This window comes from Garra rufa, chromosome 17 (genome assembly GCF_049309525.1).
Source record: "Garra rufa chromosome 17, GarRuf1.0, whole genome shotgun sequence".
NCBI lineage: Eukaryota > Metazoa > Chordata > Actinopteri > Cypriniformes > Cyprinidae > Garra > Garra rufa.
The window spans coordinates 31807519-31828716 of NC_133377.1; the positions used below are offsets into that span (position 1 = coordinate 31807519).

At 38.9% G+C, this 21198-nt stretch overlaps 2 protein-coding genes across 3 annotated transcripts in view; both read left to right on the forward strand.

Moving 5' to 3' along the window:
* shisa7b (shisa family member 7) overlaps positions 1-3700 on the forward strand; it is a 28526-nt gene extending 24826 nt beyond the window's left edge. For both annotated transcript variants that reach the window (XM_073822317.1, XM_073822318.1), the window contains one exon: positions 502-3700. In XM_073822317.1, coding sequence (XP_073678418.1) covers positions 502-1316 — 815 coding nt within the window. In that variant the 3' untranslated portion in view covers positions 1317-3700. The remainder of the gene's footprint in view (positions 1-501) is intronic.
* Positions 3701-6012: 2312 nt separating this feature from the next.
* On the forward strand, positions 6013-17422 carry znf865 (zinc finger protein 865). The gene is made up of 3 exons (XM_073821827.1): positions 6013-6397; positions 6707-6823; positions 10778-17422. The coding sequence occupies exon 3, from the start codon at positions 11576-11578 to the stop codon at positions 16121-16123; it is 4548 nt and encodes a 1515-aa protein (XP_073677928.1). The 5' UTR covers positions 6013-6397; positions 6707-6823; positions 10778-11575; the 3' UTR covers positions 16124-17422.
* Positions 17423-21198: the final 3776 nt, after the last annotated feature.

A 21198-nucleotide genomic window follows, 5' to 3' on the forward strand; every position in this document is an offset into this window, starting at 1 on the left:
CTTTCCTGCAGAGTTTCTCTCCAACCCAAATTAACACACCTGAACAAACTAATTAAAGCCTTCAGGATTGCTAGAACATCACAGGCAGGTGAGTTTGATCAAGGTTGGAGCTAAACTCTGCAGGAAAGTGGATCTTGAGGGCCAGAGTTGAAAACCTCTGGTGTAGAGATTAAAAAGTATGTAAATTGTAAATGTTTTAAGAAAATAACCGATTGTTTCGCTAAATAAGACCCTTTTTCCTCGTCTGGGATCGTTTAGATCCCTTTTAAGCTGCATTTAAACTACATTTTGGAAGTTCAAACTCGGGGGCACCATAGAAGTCCATTATATGGAGAGAAATCCTCAAATGTTTTCCTCAAAAAACATAATTTCTTTATGACTGAAGAAAAAACATTTTGGATGACAAGGGGGTGAGTACATTATCTGTACATTTTTGTTCTGAAAGTGAACTACTTCTTTAAATTAATAAAAGATACTAATTCTCATATTTCCTTACCACAGAGAAAAACCTGGATGAATATTCCGGATATTACACCTCCAAGCGCAGGCCAGACAATGCTCCTCCCAGCTTCCACTCCTCCCAGCACCACCTGCCCTGGGGTGGTGACTTCACACTGGGTGCCCGGGGTACCCTCCCGCTAAACACATCCCGCTCACGCATCCACGTGCCCACTTCCACCCCTAACCCCTACCCTTTACCCCAGACGCAGTACAACCCTACATTCGACACGATGAGCAGACCGCCTCGCCGGGTGATGTCCCAAGACCAGCTTCTGGCGCTGGGGGAGGGGAACACTCTCTCACGCCTCTCCAAGAACCAGCAGCATCAGTACTACAAACCCATGACCACCAGCAAGAGCTCCAACACCCAGACTTTGCGCAAATCTCACGAACGCCTCCTAGTGTCTCCAGACCGCCTGGATGAGCGAATGATGGGTGACTACGGCGGGATGGTTCCCACCATGTCCCGTCTCTCCCACCACCAGAAAGCGCAATCTCAGCAGAACGTGTGCGTGACGCCCTCGCTCGACCGCCATCACATGATCAAAATGAATTCGCACCCTACCTCCGGCCGCGAGCAAGACCACTCGGTCCCCACCATGTCCTCCGGCCACGGGCCCGGGACTTTGGGATGGGGGGAGGTCCACGGCTCCGGAGGAGGTCCTGGAGCGATGGCGCACAGCGCTCGCCGGATGGCCTTCGCCACGAAAAGGCAGAACACCATCGAACAGCTGCATTTCCTTCCCGGAGGAGGTGGGGGAGGGGGTGGAGGTCAGGCGCTGAGGACGGGGAGCAAGAACGAAGTAACCGTGTGAGCGCAAAAAAAGGATGGTAAGGAGATGATGGATAGATGAGGTGTGATCGCGCAAGCCGAAGGGAGGGAAGGCGGTGGAGTGTAATAAAGGCTGAAGAACAGAAAGGAGGAAGGGGTCAGAAATTAGGCCCATGTGAAGGGAATACACAGTGTGTCGCAAGTGAGAGAAAGAGGGATGTAAAAACTATAGCATAAGTGATTCTGTAGATCCCTACATTGCCAAATTCTCCATAAATAGAAACGTAAAGGCCTCCTCTGACCTGTGGGTAGCATATAGTGTTTCGATCGCACTATTTAGAGATACAAAAAGGAAAAGGTTCATTATTAGAATAGGCCAAGTTTTCTCTAGCTAGTACATTCCAGCCAATTGGTTTTGGGGTTAATTAGTTTTTTGCTGAATCTAATGATGCAGTTGACCTTGCCTCCAAATTTTTGGTTTCATTCAACGCAAAGTGTCATTCTCAAAGATTCATCAGTAAAATAATGGGAACAATGTGATATACCGGATGAAACTGACAAGTGTCCAATAGTACACTGAATTACCTCACGGAAACTATGATTTGACTTGACTTGGGAATGGATTATGACTTGCACGAGTGAAGAAAATCCTGAGAGAAGAACTTGAGGACTTGAAAAATGTCACTCGTTCTGTGACCTGACTCTTTAGTCTGCACTGTTAATATAAGTCCAAATGCCATCAGCCATATTAGAGCTTATTCATAAGGAGGAAAACATTTTCATTGGGAGACGGGTGTTATAGTGATGATCAGAGATTTTTAGCCTCTTATACTGAGACTGTGAATCAAAGCTGACATGAGTGTCGGTTTGATTTCTTTTTTTTTTTTTTGCATTGTGGATAACATTTTGGCTGTTTTATAATACGCTGTCAGACTGATGGGTAAAAATGCTTGAGCAGACCGACATTTGGAAACTGAATTCAGCCATTGAGATCTGATAGAAGTCATGCCTCTTTATTGCATGTTTGACCAATCAGAGAACAGCTTCGTATGACGTCCTTGATTCGTCACGGCTGTTCTGTTATTTATAAAAGTTAAGAGCTGCGATTTAATCATGGGCATGCGGTAACGCCAAATAAGACGGCATACTCTTCACATTTAATTTGCAACTCAAGCTGTTGTATTGAGGGGGAAGGGGAAAGGGTTTGGTTATACAATGGACAATTTAATCCAAGGGCTATTCTGAAACTTCTTCATGTGTGTCTGTGCTTCCGTGTTCTGGCGACTTTTTATCTTTTCCCGTGACACGGCTGTGCGGAACATAGCGGCTACGTGCCAATGAGTGTACAAAACAGAAAATCCGAACAAAATCTGCAAAGCTACTTCTGTGTCACACTAGGATGCATTATTATCTAACCGACGAGTTAGGATTTAGGATTAAAAGGTATCTTGTTTATCTATATTATATTCAAGAAAAAAAAATGTCTTTTTTTGTTAGCAACTTCTGTGTTTTTCAGCTGTCTCCACATCAAATGGACACTGTTGTGGTGGAATGTCTGAGAACGACCTGGCTGAGCAAGATTATCGGGCCATAATATAGTATTTTAGATCACTCTGCAATGTTTAAGCTTTTATTAACTTTAACTGAACTTAAAAAAGGTAAAAAAAAAAAAAAAAATTGAATTAAATCCCGAATGTTCAAATATGTACACATGCCAATTTATGTGCATATATATATATATATATATATAAATATATAGTCATCAATATTATTCATATTCTTGATTATAAACATTATTTTTTTTCTCTGTGGTTTTAGAAATTGTTTTTATTCCTGTTTTCTGTTTATATTTGAGTTTCTAGTGGATACTAACCTTTGTAACTCGACAAAAAAGCAGATGCAATCATAGTGAAAAGACAAAACGCATGAAGATGTCAAAGCCAGTGTTGATGATGTCATATTGCTGACTTCTGATGTCAAGGTGTGTGTGTCCAGTTTGTGTGTCTGTATTTGTGTGCTTGTGCGTATTTCAGTGTCTCTTTTGGAATGCTTTATCTCGCATTTTATCTGACTTTCGCTTCACGTGAAGTCATAGAATGTGCATTTCAGAAAACCCAAAATATAATTTTATTTTTTAAGTGAGTGTCTCTTTGAATGCAAAATGTTAAAAAATACTTAAATGTAAAAAAAAAAAAAAAAAAACATTTTCCATTGCTGCATTCACCAAAGTTATGGAAAACAAAATAACCACAAGAGTATTTAATGTCTTTTTTTTGTTGTTGTTTTCTTTTCTTTTTTAAAGATATAAATATGTTTTTTTTTTGCCATGAGATACATAAACCTTGTTGTAAATTTTCTGGGGGAAAATGCCAAAATGCCATGCATAAAATATTTACAGCAAAAACTTTAATTATTATTATTTTTAAATAAAATCCTCACCATTATGAAAGATGTTTCCTGGAGATTGATGTGTACCTTTTTCTTCTCAATTATTAAATACACTATTAGTTAAAAGATTTTTAATGTTTTTTAAATAATTCTCTTCTGCTCACCATTTATTTCAGCCTGCATTTATTTGATCCAAAATACAACAAAGGCAGTAATATTGTTACTTTTACTATTTAGAATAATTGCTTTCTATTTGAATACAACATAAAAAGTAATTTATTTCGTGATCAAAGCTTCAGTGTCACATTGTCCTTCAGAAATCATTCCAATATGCTGATTTCCTGTTAAAGTAAAACAAATTATATTATTATAATCAATATTTAAAACAGTTCAGTACATTCGTTTCAGGATGAATAGAAAGATCCAAAGATCAGCATTTATCTGAAATAAAAAGCTTTGTAACATCATACACTACACCATCCAAAAGCTTGGAGTCAGTACATTTTTTTTTATATATATTTTTGGGGAAAGAAATTATAGAAATTAATACTTTTGATTAATTTAAAGCATCCTTGCTAAATAAAAGTGACAAAGACATTTATAATGTTACAAAAGATTTCTATTTCAGATAAATGCTGTTCTTCTGAACTTTCAATCCATCAAAGAAACCTGACAAAAATTCTACTCAGCTGTTTTCAACATAATAATATTAATAATGATAAATGTTTTTTGAGCAGCAAATCAGAATATTAGAATGATTTCTGAATGATCTTGTGACTGGATTAATGATGCTAAAAAGTCATCTTTGTAATCTAAGGAATAAATTAAATTTTAAAATATATTCAAATAGAAAACAGTTAATTTAGATAGTAAAAATATTTAATAATTTTACAGTTTTTACTGTACTTTGGATCAAATAAAATACAGGCTTGGTGAGCCAAAGAGACTTCTTTGAAATTTTTTTTTAAACATATGACTGGTAGCATATGTTGGTTGGTTTTACGTGTTTTAGGGATGTTTACATCCTAATATATTATGTGCTGAGTATTTTGATATTGTATTAGATTAATAGTTTGTTTACACTGGGTAAAACAGCCATTGGTCCATTAAACAGAACTCAGTTAGCTACTTTTATCAGCTAAATACTTCAAAGAACCAATTAGAATGTATTAGAATTTGTAGATGGTTTATGTTAACAATAAAAAAAACTCTGCTGCAAAAAATAAACAAAAAGAAACCATCACAGAAATTCAAATGGTTTGTAAATACTATTACAAACCATCAACTTTTAACCACTGAAACCATTATAAAATTGTATTCTGTAGTGTGTTTTGGAACATATTCCATTAGGATTTAGTGGATTTCACAAGCCACCAATAGAAGGCGACCAATTACCAGTAGAAACCCATAGGGTCCATTAGAGTTTCCATTAAAACTTATAAGTCCTACTATAACCAGCAAAACCATTACTAATTTTGTAATGTGAAAACACTATCGTTATTTTTTCAGCAGGGAGAGAGAACAAAGTAATGGCTGATGTATTGTCTCAAGGTTCAAACATACCATAAATCTCAGCTTTTCATTCACTTGCGTTCATTAATGTTTTTCACGATGGTCTAAAAATTGTTTAAACCCAACTTTTTAATTATTCATTTAGTTATATTGCTATGCTGTAAATTCTAATTTAACTTGACATCGAATCTTTTTTTTCTGCACTATAATTTCCTGTTTTATTGATCTAAAACAGACCGTTTCAGGTTCCTAAATGGTTCCTGAGGGAGACGGACGAGGCATCACCGGCATTCGCCATTTTGAGGGGCAGGGTGGGCGAGGACCTTATGTTCGGGTAGGGTGGGGGGGGAGAGAGACGGCGGCATGTTGGTAAAATGGCTTCAGAGAGGTGCTGTGCCCTGCGTCCTTTCCAAAATATAACGTTATGTGCTGTCTAAATATGCAGCTCTCAGTAGTTCTCTCACAAGGTGCGATAATTGTTCTAATCAATTTGGCTCGCATATGTGGGGAACAGCTGTTCCGACTGACTATTTTGCTTCAGTCAAAGCGCAGCGCTTTTTGGCGCTTTTACACTGGTTTACTAACCTGTAACATTACGAGACAACGAATACCGTGAAATACAAAGTTTGAAGTGTTTTATTAAAACTAACGTTACGCACCGTGTCCTGGACATCCTACCTCAACAAACTCAAGTACGTTACAGAATGAATCCATGAATGAAAAAGCCTTTCTTTGACCCCACTTCATCACAAGCCCACGTCGGTGCGCTAAGCAGGACAATGTCGGACGTTTTAACATGTAACACCACCCGGAACTTGTATCACTGCCCGGAAACGACCACTGTGAGGCGAACAGAAGTACCCGAAGGAAGACGGGGGCACTAAAAATTGACACGGGGCGGAAAATATTTGGCCGACCATAATCCGCAGACAAATTAAGCGGAAAACGGACTGGAAGGGCAGTTTCGGTCGAAATCTTGGGATGAGAACGACATCGCGCGGGGTTGAACGTTAGCGAGCGCAGCCAGCGGAAATTGGGGTTTGTTTAACGGATCGAAAGCGATGGAGAGGCCTGCGAGAGTGTTTTTCCACGGGATGAGGAAAAATGACCTGCTAACCTGAAATCGGAAACCGCCTTTGTGCACATCTACGCTTTCGGCGCCCTTTTTAGCATTATTATTTTCACGCATTGCTCTTCGCGAGGACTTTCTCCGTTCACGAGCAGGTGGGATACCACAGCTTTTGAATGCATTCTGTTGCAATGTAAAAGGGTACGACGTCTTTATTTAGCTAGCTAGGAGGCTAGCAGAGTGAAGTGGGCTTATAGCCTGAATACATCTGACGGGCTGTCTGCACTCACAGTCACTTTCTTGTTTATGTTTCTGTTTTTCTGTCACGTTGTTGGCCTCTACGCAACGAGTAGCATACGCACATTTCAACTGGATTAGTGCATGATTACGCCAAGTTGTTTGTAAATTTAACTGGTTTGATTTTGCTCAGATTTTTCATTTTGAAACTTTTTGCTCTTCCTTAGAGGGATGTGATTGAAAAAGGGAATTCGGCTCTCCCCCTCTCCCTCATCCCCCTTCAAAGTGCACACAACCATCCCGGAGAACAATCGACGCTTTTCTTTCAACCTGCAAAGGCTTTGGTAAGTTTAGTTTCATTTATACATTGGACTCTATTTGTAGTTGCGTGGATATTGTGTCCTTTGTCTATGATGTTGACATTGTGCCGTCATTTGATTTTCTTTGCTGAGCACTTTTTTTTTTCCTTAGTGAATTGCTGATTATTGATTATTTTTCCATGCATGTTCTCGTAATAGCGTTATTGGTATTCGAGTCACCAGTGTTTTTAGCTGCATTTCAGTTTTCACTTTTGACAAGTATAATGATGATGATTAGATTTTGTCATGTTCAGAGACTTGTAAAAAGCAGATTGTGTTGGAATGTGTGGATGTTTTTAATTTTTTTTTTTTAATATGTATCTAAATCTAAACATTTATATTAGTACACTACCAGTCAAAAGTTTTTGAACAGTAAGATTTTGAATGTTTTTAAAGAAGTATCTATTGCTTACCAAGCCTGCATTTATTTGGCACAGCAAAAGCAGTACAATTTTGAAATATTTGTACTATTTAAAATAACTGTTTTCTATTTGAATATATTTTAAAATGTACTTTTATTCCTGTGATTTCAAAGCTGAATATTTAGCATCATTACGGCAGTCACATGATCCTTCGGAAATCATTCTAATATTGTAATTTGCTTTTTAAAAATATTTTTGTTATTATGATGTTGAAAACAGCCGAGTAGATTTTTTTTCAACTTTCTTTGATGAACAGCATTTATCTGAAATAGAAATCTTTTGTAACATTATTACTGTCTTTATAAACAATTTTGATCAATTTAAAGCATCATTGCTAATAAAAGTATTCATTTCTATAATTTATTCCCCCGTAAAAAAAAAAACTCACTCCAAGTTTTTGAATGGTTTAGTGTATAATGTTACAAAAGATTTTTATTTCAGAAAAATGCTGATCTTTCTATTCATCAAAGAATCCTAAAAAATGTACTCAGCTGTTTTAAGTATTAATAATAATACTAATACTAATACTAAATGTTTCTTGAACAGCAAATCAGCATATTAGAATGATTTCTGAAGGATCATGTGACACTGAAGAGTATTGATGCTGAAAATTTAGCTTTGATCACAGGAATAAATTACATTTTAAAATATTCTCAAATAAAAAAGTTATTTTTTAATAGTAAAAAATATTTCACAATATTACTGCTTTTGCTGTATTTTGGATCAAATAAATGCAGGCTTAGTGAGCAGAAGAGACTTATTTAAAAAAACATTAAAATCTTACTCTATATACTCTATACTCATCTTACAAGTTCAAAAAATTGATCGGTAGTGTATATTTATGTGTAAGTTAAAAATATATTTACTCAAGGCAAATTCAGGTATGCTGTCACTTTTGACAGCCATGTGGTTTTGTTTGTTTGTTTAATACATAAATTGCAGTACAAGTGTGAATTTGGTCACTTTTTGTTTACATTGAGTAAAACAACCAGTGGTGTTTTTAGGTAGTTTCAGCTCAGTTACTTTTGACTCATATAAGGATTTGAGATGTACTTGCAATAACCAGTTTGTTTTGGAATGTATGAATGTTTCAACTGTTTTGGCTGGTGTGGATTTACCTTAGTATTTATTTATCTACCTGTCTTTAGAAATCCATTCAAGGTAAACTGGGTCACTTTTGACAGCCTTGTATTTGTTTATTTAATAAACAACTTGCTGTGCAAGTTTGGGTGCTTTGCATATGTACATTTAAATGAAATTAGTGCATGATAATGCCAAGTTATTTGTAAATATAACTGGTCTGATTTTGACCATTTTTTCAGTTACTTTGGACAGTTATAATATCTAACAAAATAGAGTTCTTATTAGATTTTCGAAGTACCACTTTGTTTGGAGTGTATGAATGTGGACAGTTTATTAATGACGATACTTATTTGCTTATTTTATGTATTTTATTGAATATACTTAATATTATGATATGCATACATGCATAAATGAATACGTTTAGCGTGTGTCATAACAAAGCTTGCATATCTGATAACGTGATGCACAGTTAATCTCAGACCTAGATGCACCTGATAACCTCATACTCATTTTAACCTAGTAACATGTCATTTGGCTCAGCCCTCAGACGTTTGGTTCGTCTGTCAGTATTACTATACTGTAGTGTTGTTGTAATACTATGTTTTCAGTAGTTGTTACCAGTGAAATGTCATGTTATTTAATATCAATTTGGATACCACAGCAAAAAAATAATATGCTATTGTTATGTACTAACACACCTATATAATACTCATTATTTTAAAGATTAATTAATTATTTTTAGGTATGCATATGTGACTAATTTGGTGCCATGTGTTTACACCGAGTAAAACAACTAGTGTTTTTTTGTGGCTAATTTAGATTAATTGTGTGTTTAGTTGGTGTGTTAACTCTATCTGTTTCATCTACCCTAACAGTAAAGACTGTAATATTGTGAAATATTATTTCTATTTAAAATATCTTTTCTATTTTAGTACATATAAATCCAATTTTCTTTAATTTAATCTTTTCTAATTTAATACATTAATTCAATAAAATGTAATTTATTCCTGTGATGGCAAAGCTGAATTTTCAGCATCATTACTTCAGAAATCATTCTAATATGCTGATATGGTTTTCAGGAAACATTTAAACATTATTTTAAACAGATGTGCTTTTTTTGTGTGGAAACAGTGATACATTCTAGAATTCGTTAAATAGAATGCTTTCTGTTCTTTAAATTCTTTCAATTTAAATGCTTTCTGTTTACACTGAGTGCAAAAAGTACCAGTAGTCTTTTAAACAACTGTTGCTCAGTTACCTTACATTCCTTACAGGAATGTGTGAATGAATGCGGACAGGTTAGGTGCTTTTTTGCTTGGTTCTTCAGTTATACTGTGCATGTTATACATGAATAATGCTTGCATGTCATAAATGCTATTTGTTAACATAAATGTTATTAGCTTTATACCAAATTTAAAAATTTGGCTCTTGGATGTCAGGTCTTTATTGTTGGTTTTCTGTCAATGTTATTTAAAGGTAATGTTGTTGCAATACCACAACTTCTGAAGTTGATACCAATGCCAGTGAAATTCTATGATATACCATACCTTTTTGTTACAGCAGGGAATCAATATTGAACTATTGAAAAGTCACATTGAACATTCTCATTTATGTATGTAGTTATTAAAGTTAAATATTAATGTACATATGTGACCCTGGACCACAAAACCAGTCATAAGGGTCAACTTTTTTAAATTGAGATTTATACATCTTCTGAATCTGAATAAATAATTCCATTGCTTTCCATTGATATATGGTTTGTTAGAAAGAGACATAACTCTTTGAAAATCTGGAATCTGAGGGTAAAAATGTAAATATTGAGAAAATTGCCTTTAAAGTTGTCCAAATTAAGTTCTTAGCAAAGCATATTACAAATCAAAAATTAAGTTTTGATATATTTACGGTAGGAAATGTACAAAATATCTTAATGGAACACGGTGTTTACTTAATATCCTAATGATTTTTAGCATACAAGAAATTTGTTCATAATGACATATACACTGTATTTTTGGCTATTGCTACAATGTAGCACCATGCATTTCTCTATTCAGTTAATGCTTTTAAGTTTTTCTGAGTAATTAATTTTGCTATTATTCTGGTACCAAAGTAACAGTACTTATGACATCCCTGTTTTAAGGTATTTAGATGTTGTTTTTTATGGCATTTACCATTAGAATTGCTAATGCTTCTTTTTGATGATAATCTTTTTATTGTGATTGTTTTATGCATGTGTTTTCTTGTCTTTTATCTTTATATATTTAGGATTTTTGTGATAGAAAGTGTTTTTTTGTGTTAGAAAGTTATGCTTTGCAATTGCTTTGAGTCTTTGCTTCTCAAGTCTTGTTTGTACCTTTTTTTTATATTGTTTTGAAATATTTATCCTTTGATTTAAAAATCTTCTTACTATTTTTGATCTCTCTTTTGTTTAAATCAGGACCGACAGGGTGCCCACGGCCGAGAAGAGAAAGAACTACTTGGTCATACCACTGTGCTGTGTTTGTGGTCTTCCAGCGGAGGTGTTACAGACAGAGGTTGGATACACCCTGTGGACTATCTGACTTTTCACCTTTTCACTCCAACTTGGAACAATTTAAAAAAAGGAAAGTTGCTTACCAGAATTTACTCTTTAAATGAAGACATTACTGAGGAAATCAAAAAGTGGGACCATTTTGTTCAGAAGTTGTCAAAGGAATACACCAATATCAAGAAAGAAAGACATTCCCTTGTTGTTTCAGTTTTAAATGGCTTTCAACACTAAATGATTTGCTTTTTAGTGATAAACAGATTTTGTGAAGCAAATTTTCATATGGTATTAGTAGACGTTTTTACTGTTTAAACTGTAGATATAGTAATTTTGAAAGACTAATGCAGACCTGTGTTTATTGCATGATATTGTAAACCACCCTTTACCCTTTTTTATATTTATAGATGATTATTTAATCCAAGACTTCCAGAGTTTTATCAGATGTAGTGGCCCACTACTATAGCCAAAACTCTGTTTGTTTGGGATGGACAGTCACAACATCAGACAAATTACTCCCACACAGGCATTTCTTTTTTAAAAACTGGAGCTGCTAGCAGATTACTTTAAAGCTTTATATTGATTATTAGTGGCCCTAGTGCCAGATTTTGTCTGCACATCTTTTAGGTTAGATTACATTGTCCACTTTACTGCAGTAAAAAGCAAGCAGGGAAAAGAATCTTAGGAACGCCCCTCAACAGTGAGAGGGAGATGTTCCAGTTTGGAAAGTACCCTATGGACATTTTAGAAATGCTCAGTGGACACCAGGCTCACCAGTTCAAAGGACTGGGGCTGGAAAGACAACTGCAGCACCAACAACAGGTCCAACTTCAGCACCAGCAGCAGCTTCAACAGCAGCAGCAACAACAGAGTGAGGCATCTGGTGGCCTCCTGTCTGGGCTTGGCCTTGGATCCCTTCAAGGATCTCGAAGTAATGCATTTGCCGATTCTTCATCCTTATTTGCCAAAATGAGTGCACCCCCTCCGCCTCTTCCACAACAAACTCAATCCTCATCCTCACAAAGCACACGTAAATCAAGCAAGATGAGCAGCAGCAGCGGGAGTGGCAGTTCTGCCTCTGGCTATCCACAGTTCCTACGCACATTTCACCCTGCTGAGGCTGCGCTAGCGCAGGAGCAGCTGCACTCAGGAATGGGGCGTTTTGATTTTGCGGGAGGAAGTACTGGAGGAGGCTCTGGGGTAATTGGAGGAGTTGTAACATCAGCACCACCGCCGCCGCCCTTGCACCCTGGCCTCTCTGTTCCACAGCCATCTCCTGGGCCGTCCTCGTCATCGCCCTCCCCTTCGAGTTCAACCACCACTTCTAATAATCCCCCTAGCAGTAGCAGCTCAGTGGCTGGATTAGTAGGAGCCCAGTCTGATGCAAGAAGCTTGCACCAGCAGTTCAGTTGCATGCTCGCTGCAAATCAATACCTGTTTTCTGGAGTGCCCACAAATGCCAGCTTAGAACAGTTTTTAGTTCAGCAGGGTCCCCACAATCACCTCGGTCTTGCAGATTCGAATACAGGTCTTGCTCCTCCTCCAGCCCTCCATCCTTCCCACACACATGGCCATCCAACTCCCCAGCCCCAACAACAGCAGCAGCAGCTACCGCCACATGCGTTGTCCCACCCTCACAGCCATGCGCATCCACACCACCCTCTACACCCTGCCCCCCAACCTTCACCACTTGGTGGTTTTGACTTCCAAGGTATTCCTGTTCTCTCATCGAATCAACTGGCTTCCCTAATGCAACAAGAAGCAGGCCTGCCTTTGCCACTCCCACTCCATCTCTCCGTACCCAAAGATGATGGGAAAGGAGATAGCGGATCCGGGGCTGGAGGAAGTGGAGGTAGTGGCAGCAGGAGAAAGAAAGCCATGGCTGGCTACCTGCCCCAGAGGAAGACAGATAATAACAGTAGCAGCAGTACAAGCAGTGCTAACTGCCATGCCAGCTCTGGGGCACATGGTCATGATGGGTCCTCTGGTCTTGTGGGAGGAGGTGGAGGGGTTGGTATGAGGGGTCTTGGTGGTGACCCCTCCTCCATCCTCTCCTCGTCAACACCGTCCTCCTCTTCTTCAACTGTCTCCTCCTCTTCTTCCTCTGCCCCGTCTTCAAATTCTGCTTCTGTGCTAGTATCAAATATCTCTCAAAACTCCAAGCCCGAAAATCAGCAATCAATGACTCCTAATATCACACAGCCAGAGCAAGAACCTCTCTTTCATTGCGGAGAGTGCGGAAAGTCTTTTACCCACCTCCCAAGCCTTCGCCGACACATACGCTGCCACGAAGAAGATGGCGGCGGCCCCAACAGCAGCACAAACACAAACCCAAGTCATCAGCATCAGTCAGATATCCCCCACTCAACACAAGATGGAATTGCGCAAAATGCACACCATCAGCATGAGAATACAGACCCCATGTCTTCCACTTGCTCAAGTCCAGATAAGTCATACTGTTGCAATGAATGTGGAAAGGGCTTCAAGAAGAGAGGGCACCTTCTTCAGCATGGCGTTATCCACTCTGGAGCTCGTCCATACGCCTGCTCTGTCTGTGAGCGGTCATTCAACCGCAGAGAATCTCTCACTCGACATGAGAAAATTCACGAAGAGAAGCCCTACCGCTGCCCTGCTTGTGGCCGCTGCTTTAGAGAGAGCACTTCATTGCTTAACCATGCTGCGTCAGGTAACTGTGGCAAGCCGGGGAGGAGATCTAGAAGCAGCGATGGTAGCTCAATAAGTTCAGTGGAGGGCAAGGTTGAAAACGATTTTCCAGGTGGACAAATGGATGACACAAAAGAATTGGTATTTTGCAAGAATGAGGATAGCGCAGCAGGTTTGCCGTGTGAGAGTATGTATGCACAGGGACGAAGTGTTAATCAAAATCCTGTGGGCAAAACTGAAGAGAAGTATAATCCTGAGTACTCAAGAGATCCTTACCAAACTTCCTACAGAGTCGACGACTATCGTCGTCCGCAGGGCAACCCATCATCCTACTCTGGGGAGTCCTGTACCAACAGCATGTCAAGTCCAGCCCTCAGAAAAGCTCCTCTAGCCCCAACACTTCACCCACACCCTCAAAATCAGCAGCACCATCACCAACCACAGTCTCATCTGCCTCTCTCCTCTCTTTTGGATGACTCTGAAGATGAAGTCACCAGTAGTGCCATGTCTGCCATTGCAGCAGCTGCTGCCGCCTCTGTCCTGCCTGCTGAGATGAACAGTACTGGGGGACGAGAGGAGCGGAGAGACATTATCGGCGGTCTGTTAGGAGGGCTCGGCTTCGGGTCTATGGGTGCCTCTTCATCTACATCTGCAGGAAATGGTGGGAATGAAGAATGCCTGAGTGGATCAATGATACCTTTATCTCACCCCACCCAACAACAACAGCAACAGCAGCCTAACTCGCAGAATGCCAACAATCCTAATGCCAAACCTAAGCGGCAACGGAAGCCCAGACAGAAAAGAGAACCGAGACCCGGTGGGGCTCCGGGAGAAGGAGTGAAACGTCGGAGAAGCAACGGTGCTGCTGGAGATGGTTCTGAAAGGCCTTATTTGTGCACTGTTTGTGGGAGGGGCTTTAGCAGACGTGAGACCTTGCGTCGACACGAACGTGTGCATACAGGGGAAAAGCCATTTCATTGTGACATCTGTGGTAAAGACTTCCGGGAGCCGTTTCACCTTACCAAACATCAGACAGTTCACTCGGGGGAGAAGAACTACAAATGCACCCTCTGTGGAAAAGATTTTGGATATGCACAGAGTCTAAAAAGGCATGAAAAACTGCACCTACGGGGAGATTTCAAGCCGAGGCGGAGTAAAACCAAATCTGCAAATGCAAATCAAGGGGCACCCGCTAATCAAGATCAAGCCGATCAAACCAATCAAACCAACCCTGGCGCTTACTACTCCTATTCTCAGGATAAAGTTCAAGGATCTAATGCTAGCACAAGCAACCAACCCCCTCCTAAGCTATATACATGTGAGATTTGCTGGAAATCCTTCCGCCATCACTTCCACCTGACTGCCCACCACCAAGCAATTCACGAACACGGAGGGGAGAAACTGTTTTCTTGTGAAGTGTGCGGAAAGGCATTTTCTTACTCCAACAGCCTGACCAGACATAGATTATCTCAACACGGCTTGACTCGAACTGGGCCAACAACACAACCAACAGGAAGTGAATCTATTGGACCTGCCCCATCTGTCTCCGAGAGCGAGGCTGCCACCAATGCACTCCTTCACATAACACCCGAAAGTGGAAGTCATGGAGTACAACAGCCCCATTCAACCATCGCTCTCACGCAGCATCCTCAGCCTGCTGGTTATTCGCCTCTCTTCTACACTCCCGAATCAGGACATCACAGTTCAAATGTGGCTTCGCACCCCCAACATCTGCACTACTCAAACCCCTCAATGGGTCCCCTCCAGCTTCAACAACCAATCAGCGGGAAGCAGCTAATTTATTCAGGGGTTCCAAGTAACACTGTTCATTCCACTCCACCTCACATCCACATTTCGCCACCCCAGCACTCTCAGCACCACCAGCAACAGCACCCGTTTTCGATGCAGTCTCAACATCTACAGCAAAGCCCTCAGGCCCAGGGAGATGTCACCCAGAGGAAGAAAAAAAAAAAAAAGAAAAAATATAAACTGGCTAGTAGCATGCAGTTGATGACTGGATTCAGTGCTTACGAAATTGCCAGGAGGCATATGTATTTAAAACGAAAGAAGTGCAGGCTTCAGCAGCAGCTAAAGAGAAAAAAGTGGATAGCTCAGCTGAAATGGGCCAAGTTTACTGGAGGAGGGCTTGGTTTAAACGTCGGTGGAGGCACATGGCGTGTGGGGCGGTTAAGGTTTAGAGGCCTACAGTCTCTCATCGTTCCCTTAAAGTCCTATTCTTGCCCCGTCTGTCCCTTTACCACTTTCTCAAGCCGCATAGCTCTTTCAGTGCACCGTGTAACCAGGCATCCGCCGAGAAAACACGGCCGCCAGAATCGCCTGCGCTGCATAGTCTGTGGAAAGCGTTCTCGAAGGCTACTGACGGCTCTCCGCCATCGGGCCCACCACCTGTCTCAAGGGGCGTTCTCTTGCTCTCGATGTCCCTCGCGATTCTGGAATAACACCCTCCTGCAGCGCCACAAATTTGCCTGTCGGCATGTCAGTAGAGGAATCAGAATGTCAATAAAGGGGACTAATGTTCAGAAGGCAGAGGACCAGACTGAAAGATCGACAGTTGTGACAGGTTACAGGCACTAGGTAAATTGACATCTAAAAAAGGTGGAAGACCTTGAAAGCTGATGTTTTGGAGGCAAGGATCACGTGAAAGTAGGCAAAGAGGACTTTCAGCATTCTACTCCTTAAACGTGGTCAGACTATAACCAAGGGTGTGCCTCTCAAAAACAAAAGACTCAGTTGGCGTGAAAACAAGCCTGTACCTAAAGAACCATCCATTATAGACATGGATCTCTAACACGGTTTCTCCAAAGGGGAAGAATATTCTAGATTATGGAACTGTTTTTTGGTAGCACCTTTGTTGTAATGGTAGCATCTCTCTATCCTCTAAAAATGCATTCATTATGTATTTTCGTAACTTTATTTGTGCTGCAATGATGGATGCATACCAGTGAAAGTGAACTAATTTGAACAGTAACAATCTATTCTCTATACTAGTTTCCCCCCCAGTACTCAGATCTTAACGGTATAGCCTTTGTTTACTCTCAATTATACGTAGCTTTTTTTGTTCATTGTGGTGTTGTGTTTTGTTTCCCCCCACCTTTTGCTGTCTTCATGTTAAAATACAAATGTCTGACCTGGAACTGAAAGTTATTGGTTTTGGGAAGAGAATCAAGTACATAGTGTGTGTATTCCCGATGAACAACCTCAATTATGACACTCCACGTTGAATCGAACAGTGTCTCAAAGAGGACTCGCTGCAGTGAAACTGTCGAAACGTGCAAAATATTCTGCCGAGCTGACGCGGAGGGGACAGAATGGTGTTGCTAATGCCATGTTCCTGTGTTTATTGTCATCTGTTTTTTAAAGAAATATGTAAAGAAACCTTTGCAGGTGTTTCTATGGCAAGTGTTAATGTCTTTGGTTGTGAGATTGGCTAGTAGGAGCGAGGAACAGCCAGTCTGTACTGTACAATGCGTATTATATTTTATTATGTAACAGTTGTGTTCTTTCTTTTTTATTATTCAAAGTATATGTTTTTTTTTGTTTTTTTTTTCTTTTTTGTTTTTTTTTAATCATTTTTACTATTTTAGGGGTGGGAGGGTTTGTGGCAGGGTCTGTCATTGTAAGATGTGGGGAATATATGTATCAGTGTGATTTTTGTTCCCTGCCCCTTTGATCTGTTTAACCCAAAACCACAGTTTAGCCCAGCTTTCCCAACACTATTGTATTCATTCTCAATACTTTACTTAGCTCTACTGTCCCAATGTTTTCCTCAGTAAACTAAAATACAAAATATAAATACTAAACAACTGTTTTCTTTTTCTGAGTCAACAGAAATGTTGAGTTTCTCAGAAAGCAAATAAAAAGATAGAAAATGTACAGTTCTCGTTTGGAGTGTTTTGTACGTTCTTCTGAATGTTTATGAGAAGCAGAGCTCTGCCTCTTCGTGACGGTAAGCAGATTGGCTTAATTGGTTATTTATGGCATGTAAGTTAAATGATTTATAAACATCAAATGAGAGGATACGACCAGGTGTTACGCACCTGGTGCCATGGTGCCTTGTTCTGCTGGATAGGGCTGTTTACAGCTCACATGTGTTGGCACATGCCCTATGCGGTGCCACACACTATTAGAGGTGGAGGGAAGAATGCCCTTAAGGGTACCTTAGTTTGGTGTGTCAGAGGAACGCAACCGTCTGCTCACTTAGTTTCTCTCTCGGTTGTCTCCAAGCAAAACTTTAATGAGTTCAATACAGGACATCTTCTCACATGACCTTAATTGAAATTAACATGAAACTGCAAGTTGCAAACAATGTCCACTAGATGGCAGTAATGCTCTCTGTGTGACAGTGGCAACTCGGTTTGCCTTGCAAGGCTTGTACAGTGCAGGCTGTTGAACACAATCCTGCACAATGCAAACTATTCTGTTTCTTCGTTTTTTCTTCTTTTCCCCAAGATTATACATATTATGATCATTTGTTTCCACATCTGTTACTTTGTTCTAAAGGTTTTTTGAATGCAAGTATAAGGAATTTTCTGATTACTCTAATAGTCTTTGTATTCTCAAGTTTTGTTTTAGAACAGTTCTCCATTACATTCAGGTTGAAAAGTCCATATACAGGTTTCCTACAGTCAAATAAAACCTGAATTTGTCTGAAATGTCAGGTAAAGTTGTGATAAATTAGCCTGAAAAAGTTAGAAATGTACAGAGTGCATGTTAAATTTTCTAGTTTTGCTCTGCTCAGTATTTCACTGTCTTTGTATTTGTTCTCCTGAGTGTTTTTACGACATGCTTGTAAGTTAGCATGAAACATACTCTGTTGAGGTTCTTATTTGAACACATAGTATATTTTAAATCGATTCATACAAAAGACTGGTACTTACCTTATAAATAGAAATACACCCCAGTCTCTGTTAAAAAAAGAGAAAGAAAACTATTAAAAACAAAACTCTTATTTAGGAGTAATTGCAGTTCCCACATCTATCAAATCGATTAATCGTGATTAATCACATCCAAAATGTTTGTTTACATAATATGCGTGTGTACTCTGTATATTTATATGTATATAAATATGCACACATACATGTATATATTTTGTATCATGTAAATATTTACATGTATCCATTATGCTAACGCAAACATTTATTTTGGATGTGATTAATCGCGATTAATCGTTTTTAACAGCCCTACTTATTAATTATTTTTCATGACCTTTTCAGTTGTTTGTTATTGGTTAAAGGCCTTTTAAAACCCACTGAATTTACAAAAATATATACTCATTATAATATATATAATATATAATCATTAAGGAATGAAAGCCATGGAAATTCACTTGTCAAAAGGTATGGGGGTTCCTTATATACAGATGAAGTCAAACGTTTATATACAGCTGTCAGAATCTGCAAAATTATATGACCAAAATAAGAGGGATCATACAAAATGCATGTTATATTTTATTTAGTACTGACCTGAATAAGATATTTCACATAAAAGATGTTTACATAAAGTCCTCAAGAGAAAATAATAGTTTTTAGAATTTATAAAAATGACCCTGTTCAAAAGTTTGCACACACTTGGTTCTTAATACTGTGTTGTTACCTGAATGTTTAGTGATGGTTGTTCATCAGTCCATTGTTTGTCTTGAACATTTAAACTGCCCAGTTCTTCAGAAAAGTCCCTCTGGTCCCCCAAATTCATTGGTTTTTGTGTATTTAAACCCTTTCCAACAATGACTGAATGATTTTGAGATCCATCTTTTCACACTGAGGACAACTGAGAGACTAATATGCAACTGTTACAGAAGATTCAAACACTCACTGATGCTCCAGAGGGAAAAACGATGCATTAAGAGCCAGGGATGTAAACTTGAACAGAATGAAGATGTGTACATTTTTCTTATTTTGCCTAAATATTGTATTTTTTTTAAATTAGTACTGCCCTTCAGAAGCTACAGAAGATACTTACATGTGTCCCAGAAAACAAAATAAGTTAAATTTATCCTGATTTTCAAATTCATAAGGTTTTCACTCCCCGGCTCTTAATGAATTGTGTTTCCTTCTGAAGCATCAGTGAGCATTTGAACTTTCTGTAATAGTTGCATATGAGTCCCTCAGTTGTCCTCAGTGTGAAAAGATGGATCTCAAAATCAATTTTGAGGGACTCATGTGCAACTATTACAGAAGGTTCAAACGCTCACTGATGCTCCAGAGGGGAAAATTATGCATTAAGAGCTATGGGTGTAAACTTGAACAGAATGAAGATGTGTACTTTTTTTTAATATTTTGCCTAAATATTTTAGTTCATTTAGTACTGCCCTTCAGAAGCTACAGAAGATACTTACATGTGTCCCAGAAGACGAAATAAGTTAAATTTACCCTGATCTTCAAATTCAAAAGGTTTTCACCTTCAGAACTTTCTGTAATAGTTGCATATGAGTCGCTCAGTTGTCCTGTGAAAAGATGGATCTCAAAATCATACAGTCATTGTTGGAAAGGGTTCAACATTCTTAAAAATAAAAGTTCTTTATTGGCATTGATGGTTACATGAAGAACCTTAAACATCTGTGGAACCTTTCAAATGCAGAAAAGGTTCTTTTTAGTCGAAAGAGGTTCTTCAAAATGGTTCTTTTAAGAACAGTTCACTGAAAGGGGAATCAAAAATGGTTCTTCTATGGAATCACTGCAAAAACACCCTTTTGGAACCTTCATTTTCAAGTGAAATACACAAAAATACTGAAAAACCAAAGAATTTGTGGCACCTGAAAGATTTTTCTAAAGAACAGCGGACATTTGAACTGTTCAGGACAAACAAGGGACTCATGAACAACTATCACTAAACAAAAAACAGCTGTGGATCATTTAGGTGACAACACAGTATTAAGAATCAAGTGTGTAAACTTTTAAACAGGGACTTCAACTATTATTTTCTCTTGTGGACTATATGTAAACCTCTTTATGTGAAATATCTTATTCAGGTCAGTACTAAATACAAAATAACATGCATTTTGTATGATCCCTCTTATTTTGGTAAAATAATTAACATTTTTCAGATTCTGCAAGGTATATGTAAACTTTTGACTTCAACTGTATGTTTAAGTCAGCTTGTTTACTATGGAAGTCAATCTTTATATCTTGCCCTTTCATGCACAGAACATCAGATGTTTCAATATTATTTAAAAGGGCTATTATAATTTCACAGACTTTCAACAGTGCACAGTAAACCTCAGCTGTGCAGCAGAAAACTGCAGTCTATGCATAACAATCCCTGTGGATGGAACCTTCTTCGTATTTGTTTTCATTTTTAAACACGCAAAGGCAGATTCCATTTGATCTCTGCATCTGACAAGAGTTGCCGGCACTAATCCACAAAGATCTCACCAAGCCGCCTTTGCATGTTGTTTTACTCCCATCTCACGCGGCACTAGCATGGGGAGAACTCTGGGAGGAGCGACTGACCTAGTTTTGTCCAATCCGATCTCGCGAAGGGCAGATACTGACCTACTTTAGACCAATCGCGTCGAGGAGAGGCCGTCGGTAGGTAGCGATCGCCCGTGCCTGAGCCATGTGCTTGCTACGAGGTCTAGTGCTGGCCTTAAGGTACTGTGGAAACACATTTGTGTCGGCCAAAACGATATGCTCACGTTTTTGACTTATTCG

Coding starts and splice junctions, on each gene's coding strand:
- znf865 (XM_073821827.1), top strand. CDS start 11,576: ATGTTCCAGTTTGGAAAGTACCCTATGGACATTTTAGAAATGCTCAGT.